Source organism: Eubalaena glacialis, chromosome 2 (genome assembly GCF_028564815.1).
Source record: "Eubalaena glacialis isolate mEubGla1 chromosome 2, mEubGla1.1.hap2.+ XY, whole genome shotgun sequence".
Classification (NCBI taxonomy): domain Eukaryota; kingdom Metazoa; phylum Chordata; class Mammalia; order Artiodactyla; family Balaenidae; genus Eubalaena; species Eubalaena glacialis.
This window is the reverse complement of record NC_083717.1, coordinates 4,285,430-4,311,590: the sequence shown is the minus strand read 5'-3', so window position 1 is coordinate 4,311,590 and position 26,161 is coordinate 4,285,430. Positions and strand designations below refer to the sequence as shown.

At 40.7% G+C, this 26,161-nt stretch overlaps 1 protein-coding gene across 2 annotated transcripts in view; it reads left to right on the top strand.

Annotated features, from left to right (window-relative positions):
• Nucleotides 1–26,161, top strand: part of CACNB2 (calcium voltage-gated channel auxiliary subunit beta 2) — a 147,401-nt gene that overhangs the window by 87,825 nt on the left and 33,415 nt on the right. Inside the window, exons 3-8 of one of the 2 annotated variants that reach the window (XM_061178114.1) lie at nt 8,814–8,936; nt 10,834–10,970; nt 14,354–14,430; nt 19,759–19,778; nt 23,256–23,336; nt 23,794–23,852. In XM_061178114.1, coding sequence (XP_061034097.1) covers nt 8,814–8,936; nt 10,834–10,970; nt 14,354–14,430; nt 19,759–19,778; nt 23,256–23,336; nt 23,794–23,852 — 497 coding nt within the window. Of the gene's footprint in view, nt 1–8,813; nt 8,937–10,833; nt 10,971–14,353; nt 14,431–19,479; nt 19,614–19,758; nt 19,779–23,255; nt 23,337–23,793; nt 23,853–26,161 lie in introns of both variants that reach the window. The other variant, XM_061178111.1, reaches the window with a different exon arrangement.

The window sequence follows — 26,161 nt, the reverse complement described above, 5'->3', positions numbered from 1 at the left end:
GCCGTCATTCTCCACTGTTTTGTAGCTGAGGCTCTTTTGTAGTTGGAGTGCCACCACGTACGTTGATCTCCTTGGCAGTATCATCCAGACTCATTCCTCTAAATGTCACCAGCATGCCTAAGACTTACTACTTTATATTCTTTCAATTTTTTTATTCTTTGGCCACACCACGTGGCATGTGGGATCTTAGTTGCCTGACCAGGGATCGAACCTGTGCCCCCTGCAGTGGAAGTGCAGTCTTAACCACTGAACCGCCAGGAAAGTCCCTGACACCTTATAGCTTTAGCCTAGATCTTTCTGTCAAACTTTCAGACCTTGAGCCCTCTTCCAAATTCTACTTGGATGTTTCATACGATCTCAAACTTTACATGTTCAAAACATGTAACATTTTTGTATAATCTATAAAAATATTAGACCACTGTGTTGTACGCTTGAAACTACTGTATCGTAAGTCAACCATACTTCAATTTAAAAGAAATGTAAAATTTTTTATTTTTGCCTTCTGAGCACTGTAGCCCTCTTCCCGCCCCCCCCCCCCGTATCACTTGATGGGTACATCATCCTTCTAATCACTCAGACCCAGAACATTTGGCATCGTCGTTCACTCTCTTTCACGCCCTTATCAAATCTATCAGCAAATTTGGTTGACTCTACTTTGAAAATGTATGCAGAATTGGACCATTTATTTTTTCCACCTCCATTGCTGTCGCCCTGATTTAACCACCATCATCTCTCCACTTGGGTCACTGTAAGCATCTCCAGCTGATTCCCCTGTTTCCACTTCAAAGTCCCCAAAGCCTCTTTTCAGTTCAACAGCCATCATAGCCCTTTGAACATGTCAGACCCATCACTCCTCTGCTGGAAACCCTCCAGTGAGTTCTCATCTCACTTAGAACAAAAGCCACAAGTCCTGACTCTGACCTGCAAAGCCAGGCATCACCTGAGAGCTCTGACCTCATCTTTTGTTCCTTTCTCTGGTCCCCTCCACTCAGCCATTCTGACCTCCTTGTCCTCTCCCAGCCCGTCTGGCCTGCTCCCACGCTGGGGCCTCTGCACTGGCTCTTCCCTCTGCCCGGAGTTCAGGCACCTGCATTCCCTCACCTCTTCATGCTTTTGTCCAAATGTTACCTCCTCAAGGCAAACTACCTCCACTCCCATGTGAAACTGTCCCTGCCCTGTCATCTGACACTGTGGCTTTCCTTACCTTGTTTTTCTTTTTCTTTTTCCACAGAATTTGTCACCTCCTAACATGTTAAATACTTTGTTTATTATGTCTATTACTTATGATGTCTCTCCCATCTAGAATTAAGCTCTTAGAGGGCAGGGAATTTTAGTTTCTTTTGGTCACTGATGTAGCCCAACTGTCCAAAACAGTACCTGAAACATAAATGATGGATGGATGGACGAAGAGATCATTGAGAACTCAAAAGAGGCTTTCCCTAAACACCCCATTTCACATTGCCAATCCATCCTTCACTTGTGGTTCCTCTCTACTCACAAAACTTTGTTTTACTTTATTCATTATTTGAAATTATCAATTATCTTACTTATGATATCTCCTCTACTAGAATATAAGTTAATCTATGCGAGCGTAAGAACTTGAGATAGTAAGCATGTACTTAATAAATATTCATTAAGTGAATCCATTCTAGACAAGAAATTTGAATTTCTCAAATCAGTTAACTGCCTATATAAATTTTATCTTATGACAAATCTGTGATTATTTGCTTATTCAGTCTGATTCAGCGTTCAGTTAGCAGGATACGTAATTGGTTGTTACATTCTTTTTATCACTGTGGTTTTCTTTGGTTTACTATTAAAGAATTCTCAGACTACCCTTGATACTTTATAATAAATTAAGCAAAGATTTTCAAAAAGTTCAATGATTGGCAAGTATTAATATGTAATAAATAAAGCAGATAGCTCTGATCTTATTCCTGAAAGTACCTCACCCTCTCTTTGTCTGAGTATTTCCATTGTAAGACTCAATGGCTATACTCCCATTTGAGTCATTTAAAATCATAGAAAAGCATAGCAAGTTTTATAGGAAATTATTATGTACAAGAAAATGGATCAAAATCTCATTAGATTTTTAAGCTCTCTTTTCTGTAGTCTCTTATAATAGGAACCTGGGTCATTTAAATTCTTTACATTTTTCTTTCAATTTCTTTAAGAAAATACTATAAGTTAGGAGTAGTTAATATTTAAGACAATCCATTGTAGACATTAAAACAAATTATGGATTTTCCTTTTATGTTATTAGGTATTAATGGTCTCCAAATGAAAATGGAAAAACATACTTTGCTATTCAGCATAATAAAATGCATCTGTATTAAGAAATGAAGAAATCGATGCATGAAAATTCAAGTAGCTATTAATCATGATCAGAATTCTATTTTTATTCTTATTTGAGTGAATTTCATTTTGCTTTTTAACAGTAAGTATTCCATCATTCATTAGCACATTTTTAATAAATGAAAGGTAAACATTTGTTGTATCCATTAAGATGATTAGCTTCCCTCTTAACTCATTAAGTCGTTGTTTAGGAAGAAAACTCAAGAGTACCATGAATTTGTGATAATTTGTTTTATCTTACTTCATGACCAGAAATTTTGGAGTTTTGTTTTGTTTCACTTTTGAGATTCCACATATAAGTGAGATCAGACAGTGTTCTTCTTTCTCTTATTTCACTTAGCATGATCCTCTCAAAGTCCATCCATGTTTTTGCAAATAGCAGGATTTCCTTCTTTCTCATGGCTGAATAATATTCGTGTGTGTGTGTGTGTGTGTGTGTATCTCACATCTTCTTTATCCATTCATCTGTTGGTGGACACTTAGGGTGTTTCCCTGTCTTGACTATTGTAAATGATGCTGCTGTGAACATGGGGTCTAGATATCGCTTTAGCATAGTGTTTTTGTTTCCTTTGGATATATGCCCAGAAGTGGAATTGATGGATCCAAAGAGATTTTTTAAGTTAATTATCTCCTACTTACAATTATTGTTTTCTGACAGCCTTAGGTCTAGTGATTCTAGAAGATTGTGAGAAAATAAAGATGGTTCCTGCTATAAACTTCAAACGTATCTCTGCAGGAGACTATGAGCTTCCATAGGCCGGGCCTCCATGGTGCTGATGGAACTTCTTTGGGTTGTGAGAAATAGCAAGTCATATGGCCCCAGAGCTGTCCACAAGCATCCCCCCGAACTTTCCAGATGGGCTCCCCTGCACGTCTGTTAATGACCGGCCCAGATGTCGCTCTCTAGGCAGAGTAGAGCAAGTGGCAGCATGGTGAGAGTCAGAATGGGGGCTAGAGGGCCTGAGTCAGAGCAGAAACATCAGGAAAGTTTGGGAGGGTTCAGTGGACATTGCTGGGCAAGACTATAGTGGTGCTGGAGTCGGAAGGAGGAGGGAGATGAGGAAAGCAGGTGGTTTGCGTCCTCGGCAGCCTCCTGCTGTATTTGTAACTAAGTGCAGTCGTCCATCAGACGAAGTCCATCCTGAGAACCATAAACCAAGAGTCATAAACTGACTAAGCCAACTTGGAATGTTCCCAAAATAACTCTCAGGCTACTTAAAAATCCTTAAAGTTAGCCCACAAAACATTTCACCGTAAGGAACTTGGAGTGACTTTTTCTTACCTTTTTAGGACTGTAGTAGCTGAGGGCTTTAATTCTCCCAGTGCAGCATCCTTGGTGGCACTTTTAGAAACTATGAAACCACGTGTATTTTACTATCTCAGTCCTCTTTGAATGAAAGAGAGCTTTATGTATTATGAAAAAGTGACGTGAAAAAAGAAAAGTCACATCTAAATAAATAAAATTCATGATTTGATATTGTTATTGTTTACTGGACCACAAACCGATTGAAGGGCAAAGATACAGCAACACATGACCTTTATAATGAATGCCTGGAGTTCTAACATGTGACACTGCTCGTTGAATGTTTTACATTTTAAAAAATGGACTAAATTAGGCTACAAGGCAGACTTAGGCCTACATTTTTACCTTTTTTTGGTACCAAACAATTTGTAGCATTCTGTAAATTATTACTTTCCAGCATTCACAAATTTCACACAGACATCTAAATGCTCAAAAATTGCCATCCATGTAGCCCTTTGAATGAAAAGCAGGCGAGGACTGCAGAAGGAACTCAGGCTTTCAGATGAGATAGTTGGATTTGAATATCACCTCCATTGCTTGTGGCCCTGGAGAAGTTTTTCTGAAACTCAGTTTCCTCATCTGGGAGGAATGGTTGTTGCTGGGATTAAATTAAATGCAAAAATCTGTGCATAATACACAGCACGGCACTTCGCAGACATCCAAAGTAGTAGCTTTTATCATTTCATCGTAAGTCGTGCCATGTCCAAGACAAAGAAGGACCTGGAAGAGGAGAGCAAGGACGTCTTTACACCTGTGTCGCTCACTCATTGCCTTCTTCTGAAATGTTATTTGAAAAAACAGACTGCAGACACCAGGGTGAAATGACACAGCCTTAGAGTTTTTAAAGCACTTTTGCATTACTGTCCGGATAACGAGATGCTCCTCTTCTATAAGTTGGTATTTATTGGCACTTTAGTCTACAAGCTAAGTGGCAGCGAATGTTTAATTCTGTGTCAAAAGGTAGACTACCAAGTACAGGTAGGGGTTTGCCAACCACCCTGAGGCTACGTAGCGTATACTGGATGGGAGGTACCAGAAAAGGCAGAGAACCAATCTGTTCCCTTTTTCGTTGGCACAGGAGAGGGAGAAGCAAAGGCTGATAGAATTGTGTGCCTCTCCGTCACGTATCCGGTCCTCCACAGCTACAAGACGAGTTAGCCAGGAACCCAGGTAGAAGAAGAGAGCAAAATAGACTCCGGCTAGGGCACTGGCCTGAGAATAAAGTTCCCAGGATATGAAGGGGATCGACTGAAAAGAAAGACAGTGGAATTAAGGGGGTCATATATTGTCTCCTCGGTATCCTAATGATTCTGTGGAGTCGGATGAATCTAAATCTGAATCTGAATTTGGATTTAAGTACCATTCACAATAGTCAGTCCTGATGGGACCCTGCCTAGGGCTGCGAGCCATCTTTATATTTACGTTTTCTGCCTTTCTTCCCCTCCAGCCATGATCAAGCCTTTCAGGCAAACCTGGGAAGCCCTGGAGTTTTAGAGGGTGGACAAAGGACCCCTCAAAGGGGGGCGACCTATGACCTGGGGCAGAACCCGCTGCTTGGAGCTCGTGGTTACTTTCAGTCCTGGGGTCTGGACCAACTTCGCTTCCCTTAGTGTCCAGAACACCTTCTGGGTCCCAGCACGTGTTAGAGCTCTGGTCAGTCACCACGGTCCACTCTGACCTGGTGTTCCCGTGAGGCCTCTGTAAGGACCCAAGGTTTCTGGGCTCTTATTTGTTCTTGCTTCTCAGGACTTTGCTTTATCTTAATAAGGGAGCAAAAAAAGAGAGTAAATGGCCACTGGCCTCAAAAAATAAATGCCCCGAGCATCCATGAGAGGCACAAATTGTTATGATGGATGACATGAGAGGGAAGTGGTCCCAGGGCCCTGATTAGAGAAGTGATACTGGAAAACCAAAACAGTACGGCAGGCTTCCGGACCGAAAGTGAGCCAGTGAGGGGCAGCCAGGGTGGGGGAGAGCCCTGAATGACGGCAGGAGAAAGTCCTACGAAGACCTTGAGCATATACTGAGTTGGCCAAAAACGCAGATGTCAACTTAAATCAGGATACGTTTGATGAAAAATAGTTTCATGGGCTTAAAAATTCAAAGAGTCTGTAAGGGATGTTCCCTTGGGACTTCAGGTTGGTTTCAAAGAAAAAGAAGCCTCTGCGTGTGAGGACTAGCAAAGAAAATCAGAACTAGACAGATCGGACACAGCACGTAGAGAGGATCCTATAAGCAAAAGGAATATGGGAAACCTTACCGTTTCTCGTACCTGAGAGAATGTGAAAGAGCCCATGCTGGAGAGAATTCTTGGCTATATCTTGAATATGAGTGGTTTAGCATGCATCCCGTGGCAGGCATTAACCTGTGCTAACTACTTTGGTGTGAGGTGTGTTGCACAAAGGAAACCACTGGTGCTGAGCGTTAGTAGATGAGTGACTATTGGGAAACATTCATGTGTGTGTGGTCGTTCTTTTAGTCTAGAGAAAATGCTCATGTGCTGAGCTCACTCTATGTACCAAACAGTAGCCTAGCCTTGGAAACACGCTCCATGAGATTAAAGGAATCTGTTCAGACTACGCTCCCTGTAAATAAATCAACATTCAAATCCAGGTTCATCTAAAACCCTCTGTTCTTGAAGCCACATGAGTGGAATTGATGTAGATAATATCTTCCATATCATGGATGTGCTGCTTAAGCTAGATGGAGCTGAAGTGAGTTCAGTGAATCAAAAATGACGTCGTCGATTGATCCCCTTTGGTCAGCATCCTGCCTCTTTCTCTCAAGCTGATAAGCCTTCTTATCTTCCCTCCACTCTGTCTATTCTCCATTCTAAGTTAGAAATATAGTTCCTGAAGCAAAGACATTGAGGGACGGGGTTCTGCTTTCTTCTCTCCTACCTGTATGCTCTGTAAAGCTGATTCCTGTATGAAGCTCCTTGTCTAAGGGGAGCATGGTTGATGATAGGAGGTGAGCCAAGAAGGGAATTCCACATTCTGAATTGAAGTCTTAATCTAAGAACATAAAATCATTATCTGTGGCCCCGCTTATTAATAGGCTAACCTTTACCACCCCTTTATTTTTTTTTTTCTCACTGTTCCCTCTTCCTACTCCAGTGTCTGAAAAGTTGGTCTTTGGATAAAAGACAAGAGATTTTCATGGGATCCTCTGTAGAGTTGTACATTTAAAATTTATGTCTTCCAGTGGTAAAAAAAAAAAAATATATATATATATATATATATGCCATATATATAGGCTACACTTAAACTCTGTATCTTTTTAAAATTTTTTAAAAGGTCCCTGAGAGAGACGAGAGATCATGTCATAGAAAAAAATCTTGGATTTATATTTTGGGGATCAGAAACTCTCTTGAATAATAGATCAGTATACTCAAGAAAATGCTATTTCTAGTAGTAAAACTGAGTCTGATTAAGACTGTATCTTATGGAAAAAGGCACCAACATATGCTGCTGCTTGCAGTTTAAAATGGCACAGCCCATCTGGACAGTAGTTTGGAACAGAATTTTAAAAGGTCTTGATAACCCATGGCTTGCTCATGCTACCTCTGGGAATGTGTCCCAAGGAAAGAATTCTAAATAGAAAGAGGCTTTTCATACAGAGATTTTTCAAAGCAGAATATTTATCATGGTGAAAAAAATTTTAAACCCAGATGTCAAAAAAAAGTGTTGAATGGTTGAGGTAATTTTCTAAATGGTAGATTTTTTAAAGTCTATCATCTCTTAAAACCAGATGCGTGAGAAGTGGCTCCGCCCTCTCTTCAAAATATGCCCTCAGTTGTTTTTGTTTAAAATAGAGAATGATGCCCTAAAAAAAAAAAATAAAAATTTAAAAATTAAAAAAATAAAAATAAAAAAGTGTATCACCTGAAAAACTACTGTGTTAAGAATTGGGTAAAAATTGGGTAAAATATTATGATTATAGCTATGGGAATCAAAATTTTTTTTTAATTTCAGGAAAAGATGGAAATACTATCACACTATCAAGAATTGTGTTTCAGTGGTAGAACTATAGGCAACTTTTATTTCTATTTTTTTAAGTTTTGTATTTCCATATGAGGAGCAGCCCCTCTTACATTTCTAATAAAAAATCGTAAAGGATGCCAAAAATTGCATTTCATGTTTTCAGTCCACTTTCTGTCTACTGTGCCCATGTCTAGAACCTGGTCCTGCTTTCCCACTCTGCATATTTTGGATGCATCTGAGTAGCTCCGTGGCTCTTATGAGCTCAGTCCTCAACCCAGACAGTAGTCAGCTAGAATGGATTAACTCTGAAGATTCCGAAGTGAAGATGGGTTCTTTCTGTTCTAATTCCCTCTTGTCCTTCATGAGCAGTCCCGATGAAGAGCTCTTTGAATAGGAAGAACCTGCTCAGAAGAAATCCACTTGCCCACAATGCGAAAGAAACACAGTGCCAGTTAGAGCAATACCTCTTTTTTCACCGTTTCTGAGTTTGCCTGTTTTTTCACCTTGTGATTAAACAGGTGTTGCCTAGATAGAGGACAAATATGTATCTGTATATTTGCAAAGCATCAAATAATGAAGGATAGCTTAATGAGTGTTATCATCTTTAGTGGCTGAGTGAACTCAAGGAGGAAAAATAATAGAATAAAAGGTCATTGCTTTCATGATGCCCGGCAGCCATGAATATAGTGTTTGTAGTCATAAGATATATTCCGTGGTTCTTTCTTCATCCAAAACATTATACCTTTTGGAATTATGCCATTTATTATTAATTAGAGAACATGTTTGGGGTGGAGATGGCAGTGGCTAAGTCTTTTTCACTGAAACACAAGAATTGGGAATTTCAATCCTGTGTATTTTTCCTGATTTCCATTTGCTACAAGCTATTATGTTGTAAACTCATATTATTTCAGTAGTTCATCTTCACCTTCATTACTTGTAATGCTTTCAAAGAGCACAGTGGCCTTTTTCTAGTTTGGAAATGGGTAGTATAGCTGAGCGCTCGAAGGTTTTTAAATACTAATAAGCTGTTTTGTGATAAAGAACCAAAGTTGGGAAAAGCAACAACAGTGACAACAGTTATTCAGTGTATGTTTGTACTTTGAGGGAGAAAGAGAGGGAACACTGTTTTTTCTTTTTTTAAATTTTTTTCTCCCTTCCTTTTCCCATTTTAGACAAAGCCCGTTGCATTTGCAGTCCGGACAAATGTCAGCTACAGTGCAGCCCATGAAGACGATGTCCCGGTGCCAGGCATGGCCATCTCATTCGAAGCAAAAGATTTTCTGCATGTTAAGGAAGTAAGGAGAATAATTGGAATTTCTATCCACATGATTTTTTTACCTTGAAGCATCATTTCTTACTTCTCATTGCTGTGAAATAGCATGGCGTGTAGCTGCGGTTGGATAACATACACATGAAATCAGTGCCTCTCAAGCTTTTCTAATATAAATATAACCTTTTTAAAGAAGAAAAAAGTCACAGGCCTCTTGGAATAACCTCAAGGCTCCCCTGGGCTCTGTGACCCAGAAATTGAGAACCACTGGAGTAGATGATCCTTTTTTTATACTTAACCTGTACTTTTTGTGTTAATGTTTAACCTTGACCGTGTGTCATTTTCCCCTCGTGTCCCAAGTTTAACCATCTGGGGAGGATTTAATAATAGTATCTAGAATTCATGATCTCTCCTCCCTGCTAGCAGGGTCTAAACTCAGGCCACTTTTGCCCATTCTCCTTCTTTGGTGGTAAATTTCTGCAGGGGAAGGGGAAATGGATGCACTCAGAGCCAACAAGGCAAGAAACAGATATCAGGAACATCCCTTTTCCACCATGCCAAAAGCCTCCACTTTTTGTTAACAATGACTCAATCTGTAAATTGGAAAAATTCACTCTTAATTAAGGTTTATTTTGAGTCAACATTTATCAAATGCCTGCTTTGCAGAACACTGTATGAAATGGCCAGAAATTCCCCTTACATGATGTTCTAGGTGTGCGAGTATGAGGTTTTCTTGAACCTGCAGGAATTTACAATTGGAGCACTTCCATCTGGGGGACGGTCTCTCCTAGGGAGCATTTGTAAAAAAATTTTTTACGGTTCTAAGGATTTTTTTTTTTAATTTTATTGAAATATAGTTGATTTACAATGTTGTGTTAATTTCTTCCGTACAGCAAAGTGATTCCGTTATACACATATATATATTCTTTGTCATGTTCTTGGAGAGGGAGTAGGGGAGGGAAGGAATGGGAGTTTGGGATTAGCAGGGGCAAACGATCATATATGGGATGGCGCATATGTCGGTTTAACTCCTCAGGCACTAAAGGCTGTGAGCAAGAGGTGATAACTGCCAATGAAAAGAGACAAGAGAATGTGGAGCCTGCCATTTCTTTAACTTTTCAAAAGAGCTGTTATTTCTATTTGGCCAGGAAGGGGAGACAGAAAAAAGTTTCTGAAGTATGGCATGCCTAGAATCTCACTTTACAACAGGAAGTTAGATGAATCCAGGCTCTCATCCCCAAGGGCTGATGCTTAGAGAAGAAGGAAAAGAAGAACAGAGTGGATATTCTTCTTTGAAATGTTCGAGAACAGGCTTGAAAAATCCTGTTCAGCCGAGGGACATCAAACCGTATCCTGAAGATTTAGGATAGATATTCCAGGCACAAGAGAGAAATTGCCAACATCCACATAAGTGGAGAAGTCATTTGTGAACGCCGGACTGTGGTCATTATAAACCTGTTTGCACAAAGGTAAATTTTGCTCTGACATCAAATATTTCATGTCGATGTCAATATTTATCACTCACTCTTAATACTTCTAATTAATCTGATTATATAAGAGGAAGACCTCTGTAACGCTCCCTAGTTCCTGCTAGTCTCTTGTCAGGAAGACCTGTTAATCTTTGAACAAGAAGAGTTTATCCTACTCATGGTGCCAGCAGCTGCAGTGGAATTCAGGAAAGTCTCAAGGCCAGGAAAGTGAAGGCAGAGTCAAGCGGGAGATGGATTGTTGAGCTCCCGGAAAATACTTTGCTCTTAGCATACGCAACACATGAACAGGGTTTCTTGACTTGCGATATTTGAGTTCACTGTAATTGCCATAATACTTATCTCCAGTGAAAATGGTTAATGGGGAAGAAAAAGGATGTGAAGATTTGTTTAACTTCTGTGCACTGATTTTAACAATTTTGATTTTCCGTTTAGAAATTTAACAATGACTGGTGGATAGGGCGATTGGTTAAAGAAGGCTGTGAAATCGGATTCATTCCAAGCCCAGTCAAGCTAGAAAATATGAGGCTACAGCATGAACAGAGAGCCAAGCAAGGGAAATTCTACTCCAGGTAGGAGAAAAATATCAAGTGTTTGTGTCAGAGTTCAGACTGTACTATCATTCGTGTACTGTCAGTTGCTGTATTCTACAATCTTTATTATGTGTTAAAAAGCAGACTGGTGAGAGCATCACAAATCCTGCATTTAAAAAACTTCATCCAGCCTCTCATTTTCATCCCCTTCTGGAGAGAGTCAAATTAAGTATTATCATGAATGAAAAGAGCTAAGGTCATAGAGTATTAAATTCAGGCTTCAGTGCAGAGGAAATTCTGAAGTTTAATCTTTTGCTGAAAATACTCTGGCATCGAGCAATCCTGGTGACTAATCCCAGTGTCCACAGCTGCCTGGCATGGCCAGAAGACGTTTCAGAAATGACCATCTCAGATTTCAGCAAAGAGCAGCTCTCGTGGTCTTTTAATTTCATTTTCACTTAAGAAACTCAATTTTCAGTTCTACCCACTGCTCAACACTTAAAGGGAAACTTAGTAGATTGTCACTGCAGATAGCAATTAGATGAGTTATGTAATAGGCTGGGGCCAAATGATTTTTTTCCTAGGATTCTTGAGGCTGTTTGCCCCTCACTAGAATCATTAGAAGGGCTCCTCAAATATGGAATGAATTTTAAATTGAGCCCCCTGCAGACAAGTCCAAGAACATGGTTTGCTTTTCCCTGTGAAAGGATGTGTTACTGGCAAGTCTTATCTTTAATGTGAATAGCTAGGCTTCTGTTTTCTGAAGCTTACATTTTATTTCTTTCCATAGTAATGCAAAATCCTTTGTCAATGACCATATATCAGTGTTAGCAAGAACTTTTCCAGGTGCCCACAAACAAGTCAAATAGAAGATGCTTTGTGGTTTGGAACATCCATCTTCATTCACTAGTATTTTATAACTCTCAGGCTTTTTTAGTTCAGATGGATTCTTCCCTTTTTCAAGACCTCTAGCCCATATTTGACTTTTATTAATCCCTGGGTTATTGGGGACCATCACATTGTGAATGCATTTAGTCATATAAAAGTAGATGTGTGTAGATATACAAAGCTTGGGCATTTTTCTTGTAGAAAGTTGAAGATCTGATACCATTTATTTGATTTCTAGTCTTGTATTGGCTTTACTGTATCTTTTTCTATTCTCTGTATTGATAATGGTTTCTTAATACTAGTTAATAAAATCTTTCTCTGCTTCTTCACATACAAACTGAGAAAGGAAAACTACTTCTCAAGGAGTAGGATGGGAGACATTTTTGCCAGATTGTTAAGAAGGCAGGGTTTCCTTTGCCTCCCAGCTGGGGAATCCCTGGTCTAGCCGTTAGCGATCAGCTCAGCTTTATACGAACCTACAGGAATGGTAGGTATTTGGGCCTCCTCTTCGCAGATGAGGAAACAGGCTAAGAGAATTTAGGGAACTTGACCAAGGCTGCACAGCAAGTAAGGTAGAATCAGGATGTAAACAAAATCAATCTGTCTGTAGCTTGACCTCAGAGGCCTTTGTGCTGTGAAATCGTGCAACCAGGGCCTGACCAAGCAAGCACAGAACAAATCGTTATTATTATTGCCATCTGTTATTATTTACTGTATTAGCCGTATTGTTTTGCTATTGCATTTTTTCCTTAAAGAACTATAAATTATCTGTACTTGCGTAGTGTAACACCTCATACCTATTCTAAGGAACTCGTTTACCTTTCCTATAACCATATTCATTTTCCTTTGATTTTCTGGATTTTATTTTGTCCTGTCTCTTTACCTAAGCTTTTGCCTACGTAGGGGAAAATACTTCTTCTTGTTTTCAGAGGTTTTTACATTTGTCTCCGAACATTTTAAATACACTTATGTTTTGAGGGCATAACTAGAATTCAGCAGTATTATAAAACTCAGATGTGTGAATTATAAAAAATCAGCAGAAATCAAAGGCAGTAGAATTGGAGCACAGCTCAAGAACATAGCATTTTTATAGAATTAAACATGAAGGGCAAATTTGCATTCTGAACGTTTTAACTCTTCTCAATGTTTGTCACAATTTTACACAATTCAAATAATACTTTGACTGTTACGGAAATTCGAAGAGAATGTAAAACAAACCCAAGTTTGAACTGGAATTAGACTTAGCAGTTTAGAAAAAGAAAAAAAAAAAAAAACTTGTGGAAGAAAATGCTTTGGTCTTGGTAATGGGTATTCTTGTATAACTGCCAGAAATGGCTTCTCTAAATACCACTGTTTATTACTTTTACATATCATCTGGTATCCTTATTAAACGTGCTGGGATATCTTTTAAGAACCTTAAAAAGATACAGAGGGCTCCTGGTTCTTGCTTAAAGCTTTTGATGTTTGTCTTTTTTACACATTAAAATGCCAGAATGGTAGCAATAAAATTCAGCCTGTCACTGGTATTTTAGTGGAACTTATATTTTCTTACTAATATTCATGAAATAGTAAATACATGTATATATTTACAAAATATTAAATATCACCCTTGGATGCATAGACACTGTAGCGGATTCTTTCCACTAGACCCTGGCTTGGCTATGACAATAAACATTTGGCCATGAGACTGTCTTGCTGAAATTCCGTGTCACTCTTTTAAAATGTTCCTTTCCATCCACCTCTGTGAAGGGGCCGTGTGGCGTATTATTTAGCATGCTGGCCACTGGTAAAAACATAAATGCCACTGTTCTAATATTAACCCCAAAGTTTCTAAGACACTGAAGCGTGTCCTGGATTAATGGTAGAATTTGGCAGTTCTGAAGTATACGCTGTTCAGATGGGTCCTAAATGAACCAAGCTGAATCCTCCACGTTTAGCCATGCTTGAGGAATGTTCCAGATACACTCTGAGGGTTAAATCATAGAACACTTTCTCGTGTTCCCTCGTGTGTCTTTTAAAGGTTGGCAGGTTTTAGCATAGCTGTGTTGTTGGGGATTTTTTAATAGGTTGCTTGTAAAAACTTGAATACTTTCCATCTTAGTACACTAAAAAAGAAGCCAGCTAAGACAAAGGAGCAGGAGCCCAACAAGAATTAAACAAGAAGTTTGGCTGTTAGCCTGCAGGTTTGTGCACTGCTTCCGAGAGTCTTGCAAATAAGAAGCAGAGGAAATCTTTGCTCTTATCTGTCTGGGATCCTGGCAGAGAATTTGAGGACTGCAGCAAGTACCCAAGTTTTCTTCCATTCTCTCAGGGCCTTTTCAAATTAATCCTTGAATTTGCAACAGAGACCTTGACACGGCTGTGTCGAGCACTCTAGGAGTCTCCACTGGGAAATTACTCTTTGCCTCCTTGGAGGCAAGACAGATTTAAAGTTCAATAAAAACATAATGAGTAATCATGTTTATTGAGCATTACAAATGTTTTAATCTCCAAAATAAGTGTCAGTTGTAATATAAGTTTTTGCTTTACTCCAGTAAATCAGGAGGAAATTCATCATCCAGTTTGGGTGACATAGTACCTAGTTCCAGAAGATCTACACCTCCGTCATCTGGTAAGTAGGTAGTAAGTGCTGAAGAGTACATGCTGCGTTTCATGCTTTCCTCCATCTTTACCTAGTTGTGTGAGTTTCCATAGACTGAATCACTAGGTTAACCCTTGAGATGTTCAAAGGGATCAGACATGAGAATGGCCACCTGGAGGTAGGAACAATTTGGGCACCTTTTCTTCTGGCTTTGAAAGAAAAGAAACGGTGTCAGTGTGTTCACTGCTTAGATGATCAAAGTGATGAGCGGATTTGACTTTCTAGCCCTGCCCTCCGCCATGGTCCCCGGCAGTGTCATGGGCAGTAAATGGATGAACAGCCACCTACAGCCACGCTTGTAGGAAGAATGAGTACTGTTTTCTTTCCAAAGTGCTGAAGAAGCTCACCAACATACATGTGAATTTCAGATAAACAATGAATAATATTTTTAGTATAAGTCAATATTGTACAAGACATACTTGAAAAATTTTTCATTGTCTAGCTGAAATTCATTAACTGAATTTGTATTTGCTTAATCTGGCAACTCTGCCATTCTGTGTTGAACTTGGACTTCTATATACATAGGAGACGAATTGGTCAAATTGGATGAAAACCCATGATCAGAGTCTTAGTTTGCTAAGAGGTGCAATTGAGAGTCAGAGTAACATGATAAGGGTTGGCCACTGGAGCCTTTTATGTATTTCTAGGAAGCTGGAAGTGGGAAGAGGTCAAAGACAGAGAAGCATGCATCTGTGGAGAAGTCAAGGAACAACGTAGTTGCAATCTGACTGCCTTAAGAGCAGGATCCCCCTGGTTACTGACGATCGTGCCTTGTTCCTGGATGCTGGCAGCTTTTAGAGACAATCCCAGGCTTCTCAGTAAAAACTAGAGGACTTGTTGAGTGAGCAAAATCTGAGCACAATAAGAAATAGTTTTAGAAGGCATCCTGATTTCCAAAACCATGTACTTACAACTAGCAATAATTCTGAGTTGCCCAAAATTAAGTAAAATAGTACGTTTGAAATGAAGCATCGAAATCCTTTAGGCATGATGTGAGGTTGATGTCTTCTCTTGATGGTTGGTGAGTAGATATTCCCTGAATGCCCAGGCGAAAGGGGGCTTATCTCTGCTCCTTCTCAGATGGGTGGAATTGCAGGGATTATGATACACACCTTATACTCTTCCTCTATGTCTTCAAAACTGTCCCGGAGAGTCCTGAGGACTGTCACGAGGCTCCAGAAATGGGAAAATGCCAGTTCACATTGTGATAAAGTAGCAGCTCCACCCCCAGATTGTCAACCCCACTTCCGTCACCCAGGAGGGGTTTTCCATTCCCTTTAAGCGAAATGTAGCCTTCTCATCATTTCAGCCACATAACGAGACCCGGCACGTGCATCTTGAAGAATAAGTCAGTGTGTTTGGAAAATAACATTTCATTTTTGTAGCCAGATGTTAGTCATTCCTAAACATCAAGTTCAATTAAGAGTTTCATATAATACAGATGATTTTTTATTCAATATCCTGAGATCAACCATAGTGGAAAAGAATATAAAAGAGAATATATATATATATATGTGTATAACGGAATCACTTTGCTGTACAGCAGAAATTAACGCAACATAGTAAACCAACTATACTTCAATTTAAAAAAAGACAAGTTAACTACGAATTATATTCTTTAAAACATGGATAATTTTTGTTTTCGGAAAACAATCTCTCCATCATCTTTGCCTTACAATGTGGAAGTGTTGACATTTTTACTTGGTAAAAAAAATAAAAAACACAGTGTAAAGAAAAAAAAGAGATTGTAAACTTCACTCCCTGAGTTTTATACAGACACAGGACTTTGGAATCACTTTTCTGAATCCCAAGAGTAGAAAACACTGTGACTAAGTGAACAGGAAATATTAACCAACTGCAAAATGTATAATAGGTCCATCAGGCTCCTGCTATAACTTTCGTATCAACACTACAACTTACTTAACTGAAGACATCAGAAAATTCTACAGAGAGAGTCCTCCACCCCGCCTGCAGGGAAACCTGCCTAATCTATCAAATGTGGATTGGCCTCCGATTATCATTGTCATCTTTGTTTCCCGAGGCCCTACCTACGATTCACCTCACTCATTGCGAGACTAAAGAACAGAAGCATTTGCCCGGAGTAAATATAATTGGAGGTTCTCCAGGATGTGGAAAAGGAAAAATTTCCACCTCACCCCTGGGGAATGAGGTAGTAGCTGGTTGCACAGCGCATGCCCCATACCGACACATGTGTCCGCACGCGCTGCCCCAGCATGTCACTCAACTCGACCCAACTGTCTAAGATTACATTTAAATTTAGAGTTCAAAAAATGTTCCCAAGGGTCTCTGCCCAAATAAATAAATAATTTTTAAACTAAAGCGTGCTAGTGAAGAAAAGAAGCTATTTTTAAAAGGAAGCAGTTTTTCCCAAGTAAATACTAAGGTTTGCCAAGGTATGCCAATGCAAGTATGAAATTAGAAAGGGGAACATCTCACATCTCTCAGTGTAAGGAGAACCATCTGAGCCTAATAAAGTATACAGAACTATGAAAAGAGTTGAAGGTGCTTCTTAACGCACAGTAAATTTCTTTAACGTGTTCTGAAAGTAGCCAAATGTTTTAGGATTCTGTGTCTCGGGACAAACCCAGATGCTTTTAGATTTCAGTTAACCAAACTCAGGACTAGTAAATTGCAAAGTCCTCAATTTGGGATTTTGAGCCCTTGTGTCCAAATACAGGTAAATTTCAAACCTGACTCAGGCTATGTGAGGGGGCAGCCGAATATCTGGGCAATGGCGCAGCTCAACTTTTTAGGCGTTTCCACTCTTCCTTTAAATAAAAAACCCAATGGACAAATCATAAAATTCAGTTCATGAACTTTGCCATCCCAGGGTCCTGTCAACGCTGACAGGCCAGTAGGTATCCTCAATTTCAGAGAGGCTCTCAAGGGGACTGTCCCTTGAATGTGGCCTTTATAAGCCCCATAAAAGACTAGAAAGGTAGAAGCATGTGGGAATTGACCACCAAAAGGGAAACTTACTTGATTTGGCTTAAGGCATACTATAGGAATAATGAAAAACTGAGCCAGATCCTCTCCATCTTATCCAGGAAGACATGAATAACATGCTTCCTAAATTGGGATCCAAGGAAAAGCATCATCGGGCGGTATACAAGTCAGCATCAGTTCAAACCGCTAGGCACATTTCATAATGTTTCCACTGTACAACACGTGCTGAACCTCTTAGCTTATGCAAAGGCATAGATGGGGCAAGGAGAAAGGCATATTTACCAGGTATGCCTAACTATATACCTGAAATGAACTCATTCTGTTATGACTGTCACTGGAGGAAGAGCATCCTTGCCTCACCTTCATGCAAGCAACAGCTGACATTTGCAACACTGTGCTAACAATGTCAGGTGTTCGCTCCATCCCAGCGTTTCGACCTAATCAAATGAAGAGGAACAATTCAACAGGAGAGCCTAGTTTTCGAAAGGCTGAGTGAATCATCTAATATCCGTAATAACTTCAACACTGAAAAATAACGTGATGCCTGTCAGATGATCTCCAGTCATTTGGAAAGGTTCGGGGCGGCTGTCATGAGCACCAGGGCAGCTTATGTTTCACAGGGAATGGAAGCTAAGGTTTTGCAACACTGAGCCGTCCGTCCTTTCACAATAGTAATTTGGTGCTTAAGTCTGAATGTACTGTGGTTTTTGTTAAGAGAGCTACATGTGTGATATGATGCTTTCCTGGGGCGAGTAGATTTCTTCTTCTCTTCTTCTACTTGACCTCACCTAAAGGACACAATAATTTTCTAGTGAGCTCAGCTCTGTAATATCTTCCTAAATCCTGACACTGAGGACACGAGCCCACTTGGGAAGCTTAGGGAATTGGATGAGGGCACCGGGACTGTGGCGGGACCTCGGCCAGAGAGTCATACAGCATCACAGAGGCAGAAGAGCTAGATTCCAAGTTTTCACCAAAAACAAGTCCCTTCAACTCTGAGAATTTCTTTTCAATCTTGAAAAATAAGAGAGTTGCAGTTGATTTTCTCAAATGCCTTCCAGCTCTGATTCTACCGAGGATCAAATTCTCTAGTGATCGCGTGTGGATGCACCGTATAAACCTCACAGTGAGATGCTGGATCTTTTTTCATTGGAGACTTAATTTTCCAGTGCTCTGTTTTCAGGGCCCGAGAGTTATAAAGTTGAAAACGTGTGGAACCACAAATCTAAACCCCTCATTCTCCAGATGAGGAGGTCGGTGGCATATTCTCTCGGGTCTGCCTGCCCTTCTGCACTGCCTCTCATGTAAATCCAGTGAGTTTATATAAAATCATCGGGAGGCGCCTTAGGTCGTTGTATAAGATTCATTTCATTTGGACATCATTGGATCCAGTAGTTTCTAATTAGTCTTCAATCAGGCCTGCCTCGGGGGTGCCCACATCATCGTGAAATCATTTTAATCTGGTCCATCCTGGTCCCTCCAGAATCATTTGCCTTGTGTATAACTTCTTTGTGTTGCTGGGTTTAGGATTTTCTATTCTCTCTTTCCCTCAAGTGCCTGTTGTAACTTCGGTGAACCTTTTCACACTGCCCTTATTTTCACACAAAACCAAGCACAATAAGAAATCAGAGGCACAATGTGATAAAGGTTTCCCATGTAGTTGCTGATTATCTGAAAGCTGGTTTAAGCTCTGGGAAGAAGTGAAGGTGTTCTGTCCTGTTACTCATAGACAGTTGATTTGGAAAATATCATATTACATTTGAAACAAAACTACAAATTAAAAACTCGTTTCTCTGAAAAATCTTACTCGAGAGATTTAGCATGAAACTGATGTGTCCAAGCACACAGATATTATGAGAGCATCTTTCTGTTTGATTTGATTACATTCTTCATGTGCTTTACCTTGAAATTTTACTTTGTTTACTGTGCTGAGCACTCATGATAGATCTTTGACTGTGGTTAGTTTTGTTTGCTTTTCGTTTTATTTTTTTGATAACCGATTTTTCCTCTCCTGTCTACCTGATGATTTTTGAATTGTTTGTCTGTATATAGCTATAGACATAGATGCTACTGGCTTAGATGCAGAAGACAATGATATTCCAGCAAACCACCGCTCCCCTAAACCCAGTGCAAACAGTGTAACGTCACCCCACTCCAAAGAGAAAAGAATGCCCTTCTTTAAGAAGGTAACATGAACTTCCAAGCTTGCGTCTTTCCACGTGCTCGACTGCACTACGTCACATTTCTAGTCCTGTGGACTGTCTGCGTCCTTGATAAAGCCAATAACATGCATGCTTTGTTATTCTTTGTTTCTTTTCCATGCTGCTGTAGCTAAGCAGAAGCAGAAATCGGTAAGTTCACATTGACATAAGCTGTGTTTATCCTGCCCCTGGCATCATTAGCATTCAATCCCACAGTTTTATTCAATACAATCAGTTCTGTCGTATGAAAAGAACCTATCAAGCCGCCAACTGAGTCCATGCATTTTCCAACCAACTAAATTCAGTGAGTGACCTGTGAAAGCGCCATTGCAGTACTTAGCCTTTTTGATGGAATAATATCTACCCCCCAAGGGCATTCGTTCCAACATTCAAGGAACGTCAAACGCTGACAACTCCATGGAATGCACCTCTCTTGTGCATGCTTCTGTCTCTGTCTCTCTTTTCTGCAGAAATTTAACTGATCATCAAGCCTATTACAACCATCATTAGATTCTGATTTATGATATCCAGATACATAGCTTGTACTAAAACATTATTTTCAATTCTTCAATTTTTAATTTAGTCAGCATTTAAACTTCTGATGCACTAGGTGCAAAATCTGCCGATGAACAAGACCAGTGGGAAACTGCAGGCTTGTTTTGGCGGTTTACTGTGAGTTTCTCCTATTGTCATATATAAACCCTCTCCCGATGTTACTCAGACCTCAGCATCCCCCATCGGACGGCGGCGCGGTGGCTATGCGTAGAGCCTTTGCCACTGGCCGACCAAGATGCTACCCAGTGATGTTCTTTGTCTCCTGACTGGAAACTGGGGTATTGCTGCGCTCCACTGATTCCAAAGTCTGTTTCCTCCAGCACATTTTGTAGCTCCAAAGCGTTATTTTCTAAGGATACCTCCCCTACAATCCCCTTCTTTCCTTCCCTTCTTTTACACACCACTGCCCACCGCCCGCTGTGCTGTGCTGTCTTTTAGAGTTATTCTTTGTGACGTCAGCAAGTCCGGCACAACCTCTCATGACACGCAGGGGTGGAGTAGAGTCTACTCCCCCTTCAACTGTCCACGCCCTGAGCTCTTCTCTGTGCACAAGGATTCTGCCCTGTGGAGGAACTCTGAGTCATCAGTGAGGTGTCAAATGCTGAACTGTGTTTCGGGTTTTTTTTTTTAAGTAAATTATGGTTGCTTTCATCATGGAAGACCTAGCCACTCCAGGCACAAACTAAGACACCTGGATTTTTGTGTGAACACCGAAAGCCCCAGCTGGATGTCCATCCGCGACAGTGGGTCCATTTCTTTGGTCCTGTCTTCTTGTCACGGCTAAAACGTGCAGCCAGGTGACTAACAGTGTTCAGAGCAGCAGAAACCTAGAAATTCAGCATTGCTCGGCTGCTCTGGGCTTTCCAGAACAGCGACAGGAACGAAAACCACGTTCATTGATAGGTTTTTGAAGTTTGCTGACTCTTAAATTCCAAAATTTGAAAAATGTTTATCATAGTTCTTCCACTAAATAATTGGAACACATTACACTTAGCAGGAAAGGATAGATAAAAAGGATGGTGTCATGACCCCTAGAGCACAAAGTACCAATATTCCATCAAATAAGGTAATTTCTGCTACCCTACTGATAAAGAGGCTGATTGATTACCAGCATGGGTAACACTTTGCTAGTTGGCAGTCACAAATCGAAGGAACCCAAGACCTGTCCAATACTGGGCCACTGCATAGTTAAAGACTTGAAATAAAATTTCTTGGGAGCTGTTCCTAAAATGCGTGCAACTTATAACAGTGGAAAAGGTATTCTTAGACTGCATAGTTATAAGGACTTGGTTTCTAAACACTTTCAACATGATCCCAGGTGGTATAAATGCAATAATTTCATGAATTAATTTGATGAATTAATTTAATGTAATCATTTCATGAATATGCTTATGATGCCTTCGGCACTGGTATTCATTCTTCTTATGTTATTGATGATGTGGTCAGCTTCAATGTAGAGTTCAGAAACCAAAAGAAACAACCTGAGATGCAATGATAAGATTGTTTTCCACGTTTTAGGTTGCTTTTAGAGTGGTGCTTGTGTGGCATTTGTGCTGTCACTGTATTATGTTTGTCTTGGTTTTTTTTTTCTTCTTCTGTTTAAAAATGTATTCTACCTTGATTGTGTCTATTAAAATTCATTTTGAACACTAAAGTTTTCAGCAGTAAAATCTGACAGCACAGTCACAGTAATATTTTCTCACCTCGGATTAGATTGTCTGTGACTATTGGCAAAAGCTCAGATGGAACCTTTTGAATTTGAAATGCTTTTTCATCCCCTCCCCCTTCCCCCCAGCGAGTTAAATTCGATCGAAGTCAGGAAGTTCGTAAAGGGCCATTTTAAGCATCAGTGACATGTTCTTGAACACCAGCCTGGTGCAATAATGACATTCACATTTGCGATGTGTATCAAATTCTTCAAATAGTTTGGAGAAGATTTTTCTCTGGGTCTGTGTGATTCTTAAAATATATATTTTTTCAGACACTCCTCAATGCAGGAAGATTCCTGTCACCATGATTTGTTTATCCCAGTGTCTCAGGCCATAGCTCTTTCTTCTACATTAAAAAAAAAAAAAAAAAAAGTCATTTTTTGGGTCACTTTAACATTTTCTGCTATTAAAATAGCGGATTTTAAGATCATCAAACAAATGAGTTATCTAATTTTTGGAAAAAGCTTTATTTTCATTATTTTATTGGAAGCAGGAGAGCTGAAAATTGTTGCAAGTTTTAGAAATTCGGTCCTCCCCCTGCTCTTCTAAAAAAGAAATAAATTATTGTGGGAGGGCATGAATTAGTTATGTAACAGAAGCGCCTCCTAAACGGTTCTTAAGAAGCATATGAGATGTGCAAGATGACAGTGAACCTTTTGAGGCCACGGAGCCCTGCTTGTATATTATCACACACACGTGAACCACCTTCCCTCCAAGGCACATAAACCTTACATTGTGAGTGTTTAAGTTCCACAAATCTAAAAATGTGAATCCCTCAGCTGTGAATAGTGATCGTGATTCCGTCTACTGGAACAAGCACGCGGGCTCATCTAAACTCTCACAGCAAAATAGAAACTGTCAAGTATTTGGTAATGTTTTGAAATGAGGTTTTCTCCAGGTAAGACCAACATCTAAGACCTAAATTCTTTTCTTTGTAATTAACCACGGGAGGTCTGATCACTCGACTCTTGAGAAAACTCAAATGCCATCTGAAAAGCAATATTAACCTCCAGTCAAGCCTAAAAGCACCTCTCCTGCATGAGGCATGTTTCTGTCTGTTCTACCAACTAGCTTCTGTTCAAAAGCGGCCCCTCCTGCTTTAGGAACGTCAGGAGCATTTTTTATGGAGAGCCAGAAAACTGTAGAGAACTCAATCACTTCGAAACGTGAGGGAAATAAACCCACTCAGTCTTGGATTGGGTTTATTTAGAAAAAGAGGCAAGTGAAAAAAAAAAAAAAAAAAGGAAATGTCTGGAAAGGTAGTGCCTCGTATAGCAGAGTTGAGACAGAACAGGTTATACATAAAATATTTGAGTTGCTGCTGCCTTTTAACCATCTGAAGGCATCTCCTCTCTCTCTGCAGACAGAGCACACCTCTCCTTATGACGTGGTCCCTTCCATGCGACCTGTGGTCCTGGTGGGCCCCTCTCTGAAGGGGTACGAGGTAGGTAGCTGCCCTCTGGAGTACCCTTGACCTTGCATGCTGAACTGCTTTGCAACTCCACCTCCCTCTCCTGACTCTTGAACTTAGAAAAGAGCTGGGGCAGCAAAGCATGTTGTTTTCAAGCCACAGTGTACATTGCTACCTGTTCTGTTCTATTTTGTTTTCTTGGCTGTTGCCTTGTGAGCTACAGTTGACTCAGTCTGGAGAGAGAGTATCACATGGAGAGTGACTGAAACCCCTTGCAATGTCATTAATTGTCACTCCGAGAGTGAGTTTGGGGAACTTTGTCTTTTTGATTGTTACTGTATCAGAGCTCAGCGACGGAAAACAGGGGCGACCTCACATGCTACTTTTTCCCAGTGGAAAGCCCAGGTTTTCAGACATTCTTAAAGGTAGTAAAATTGTTTTATCATAATTAGTAATATTTTATTGTCTCTTATTGCTTACTCAATTGCAGGTCACAGATATGATGCAAAAAGCATTGTTCGATTTTTTAAAACACAGATTCGAAGGGCGGTGAGTATTTCAGAATTCTGGGTTTTGTGGATTTTTGTTGTGAAGATGATGAAACCTGGGTGGGACAGGCATGTGATCCCAAGAGGAAACTCGCTTCTGAAGTCTCTGTGGTGACAGGAAGAAAGTTCCGTTCAGTTCGATCGGATTCAGTCAATATTTGTCGTATTTGCTCGGCACATCGTCAGCTCTCTGTTCTTACACCTGCATCCGTAAGCTGAACTTGGCCAAACCCCTGCTGACGATTCCCACCCTAAATTCATGATCAGCTGGCCCTCAATGCTGCCCAGAAATCATACTCTGTATGCCTCTTCCATGCACTTTTCTACTCTTCTAAAAGTCTTTCACACCATTTCCTCTCTCATCAAACCCGTCTCCTCTCGAGCTCTCCCGGGAACTTGCTTCCTATTTCATTGAGAAAACAGAGGCAAACAGAGGAGACGGTCCAAGCGATCCCACCACCACACCCATCCCCCCTTGTGTATTTGCCTGAATGCTCTGCCTTTTCTCCTGTTACTGTGAGCAATGACCAACCCCCTACCTGGGTGCTAGATCCCATTTCCCCATCCCCACACCAACACAGCTATCACAGCCCTTCCCTCTCTCCTTGGCAGTATTTCTCCTTCTAATGGAAACACCATCAGCATATAAAAATGGAGTTGTTACCCCTTTGGCAAAATTTGACCTCAGGTGCCCCTCTAGCTGTCCCGTTTTCCTTCTTTTCTTTATAGCAACTCTCCTTGAACAAGTTGTGTGTACTTGCTCTCTCCTGAGTCTCTTGAACCTACTCCAGTTACCTCCCCATCACTTACCCCAAACTAGTCACGTCAGATCACCAGTGACCTTCACGTTGATAAATCCAGGAGGGGATCTTCAGCCCTCCTCCTAATCGACATGGCAGACTACTCCATCCTCTTTTAAATACTTCATTTGCTTGGTTTCTAGAGCCACACTTTTCCGGGTTTCTTCTGTCTGATTAGCAGCTCTGTTGTCTCCTTGGCTGGCTCTTCATCATCAGCTTGACATCCTGGAGAGCCCAGGGCTATCCTTTGTCTTCTCTCCTCTAGCCACACTCCCTCCTTTGGTGATTCCATTCGACGTCGGACGTTTAAATAGCATTTCTTTGCTGGTCTCTCCTCTGAATCCCAGACCCATATGTCCTACTGTCTGTGCAGCATCATCACTGAGGTGTCTCATGGACTTCTCAAGTTTGACCTCCCAACTCCCCCCATCCCCGACCTGCCCCTTTCCGTCTTCCATCTCTCCATCCATACCTCTTCGTCTCTCAGTCGCAAGACCTTCAGCCCTGGAACATGGACTCGTCCTTGACTGTTCTTTTCCCCTTACGTTCCACATCCAAATGCTGTTGTCTGTCTCTTCAGAATATATCAAGAATCTCCCCACTTCTCACGCATCCTCTGCTATCTGTTTGGTCTGAGACACCATCGTCTTCTCCCGAGATTAGTGCAATAAATAGCCTCCTAACTTGTATCCTTGCTTCCAGCTTTGCTTCCTTCAAGTCTGCTCTCAATTCACGACCCTGTCAAACTGTGAGCTGGATCTCATCACTCCTTTGTTTGGATCCGTCAGGTGGCTTCTCTTTCCCTCAGAGTGAAAATCAAAGTCCTTCTAGTGGCCTACACGGCCCTGTATGGTCTGACCATCCACATCCCCACCCCCTCCTTATGTTTGACTGTATTTTGTACTCCACTTCCCTTTGCTCATTCTCTTCCTGCCTCTTACTTCCTTGCTGTCCTATGAGTATTCCAGACAGTAGATGCATGCCCACCTCGGGGCCTTTGCACTTGCAGCTCCTGTGCTAGGAACTTGCCCTCAGATATTCTCCTTGGTATATGTGCGCGCGCACACACACACAAACACACGTTCTCTCTTCCTTCCCTGACTTTTTCCCCGTAACTCTTTTATGAGTTGTATTTATTAATTTCCTTTGTTGTCATTCTCCCACAATTAGAATATAAGCTTCACGAGGGCAAGGGTTTTAATCTGTTTTGTGAACGGTGGTGTTCTCAAGGCCTAGAACAGTCCTCAGCGTGAACAATGAATGGATGGATGTTGAAAGCATGTCTGCTAGAGGGATGCAGAGATGTTGAAGCCATTCACCGTGTCTGCCTGTGAGGAGCTCATGTGTAAACCATAAACTGAAACCTTGAGCAGTAAAATATCAAGTGAATGAAAAGACAGCTCGGCACGTATGTGTCCGATGTACAGGCAGCATAAAGGGAAGACGGATTAACACTGACTTAGGGATGTCAGCATCCAGGAAGGGTTTTCAAATGGTACCTAAGATTTTA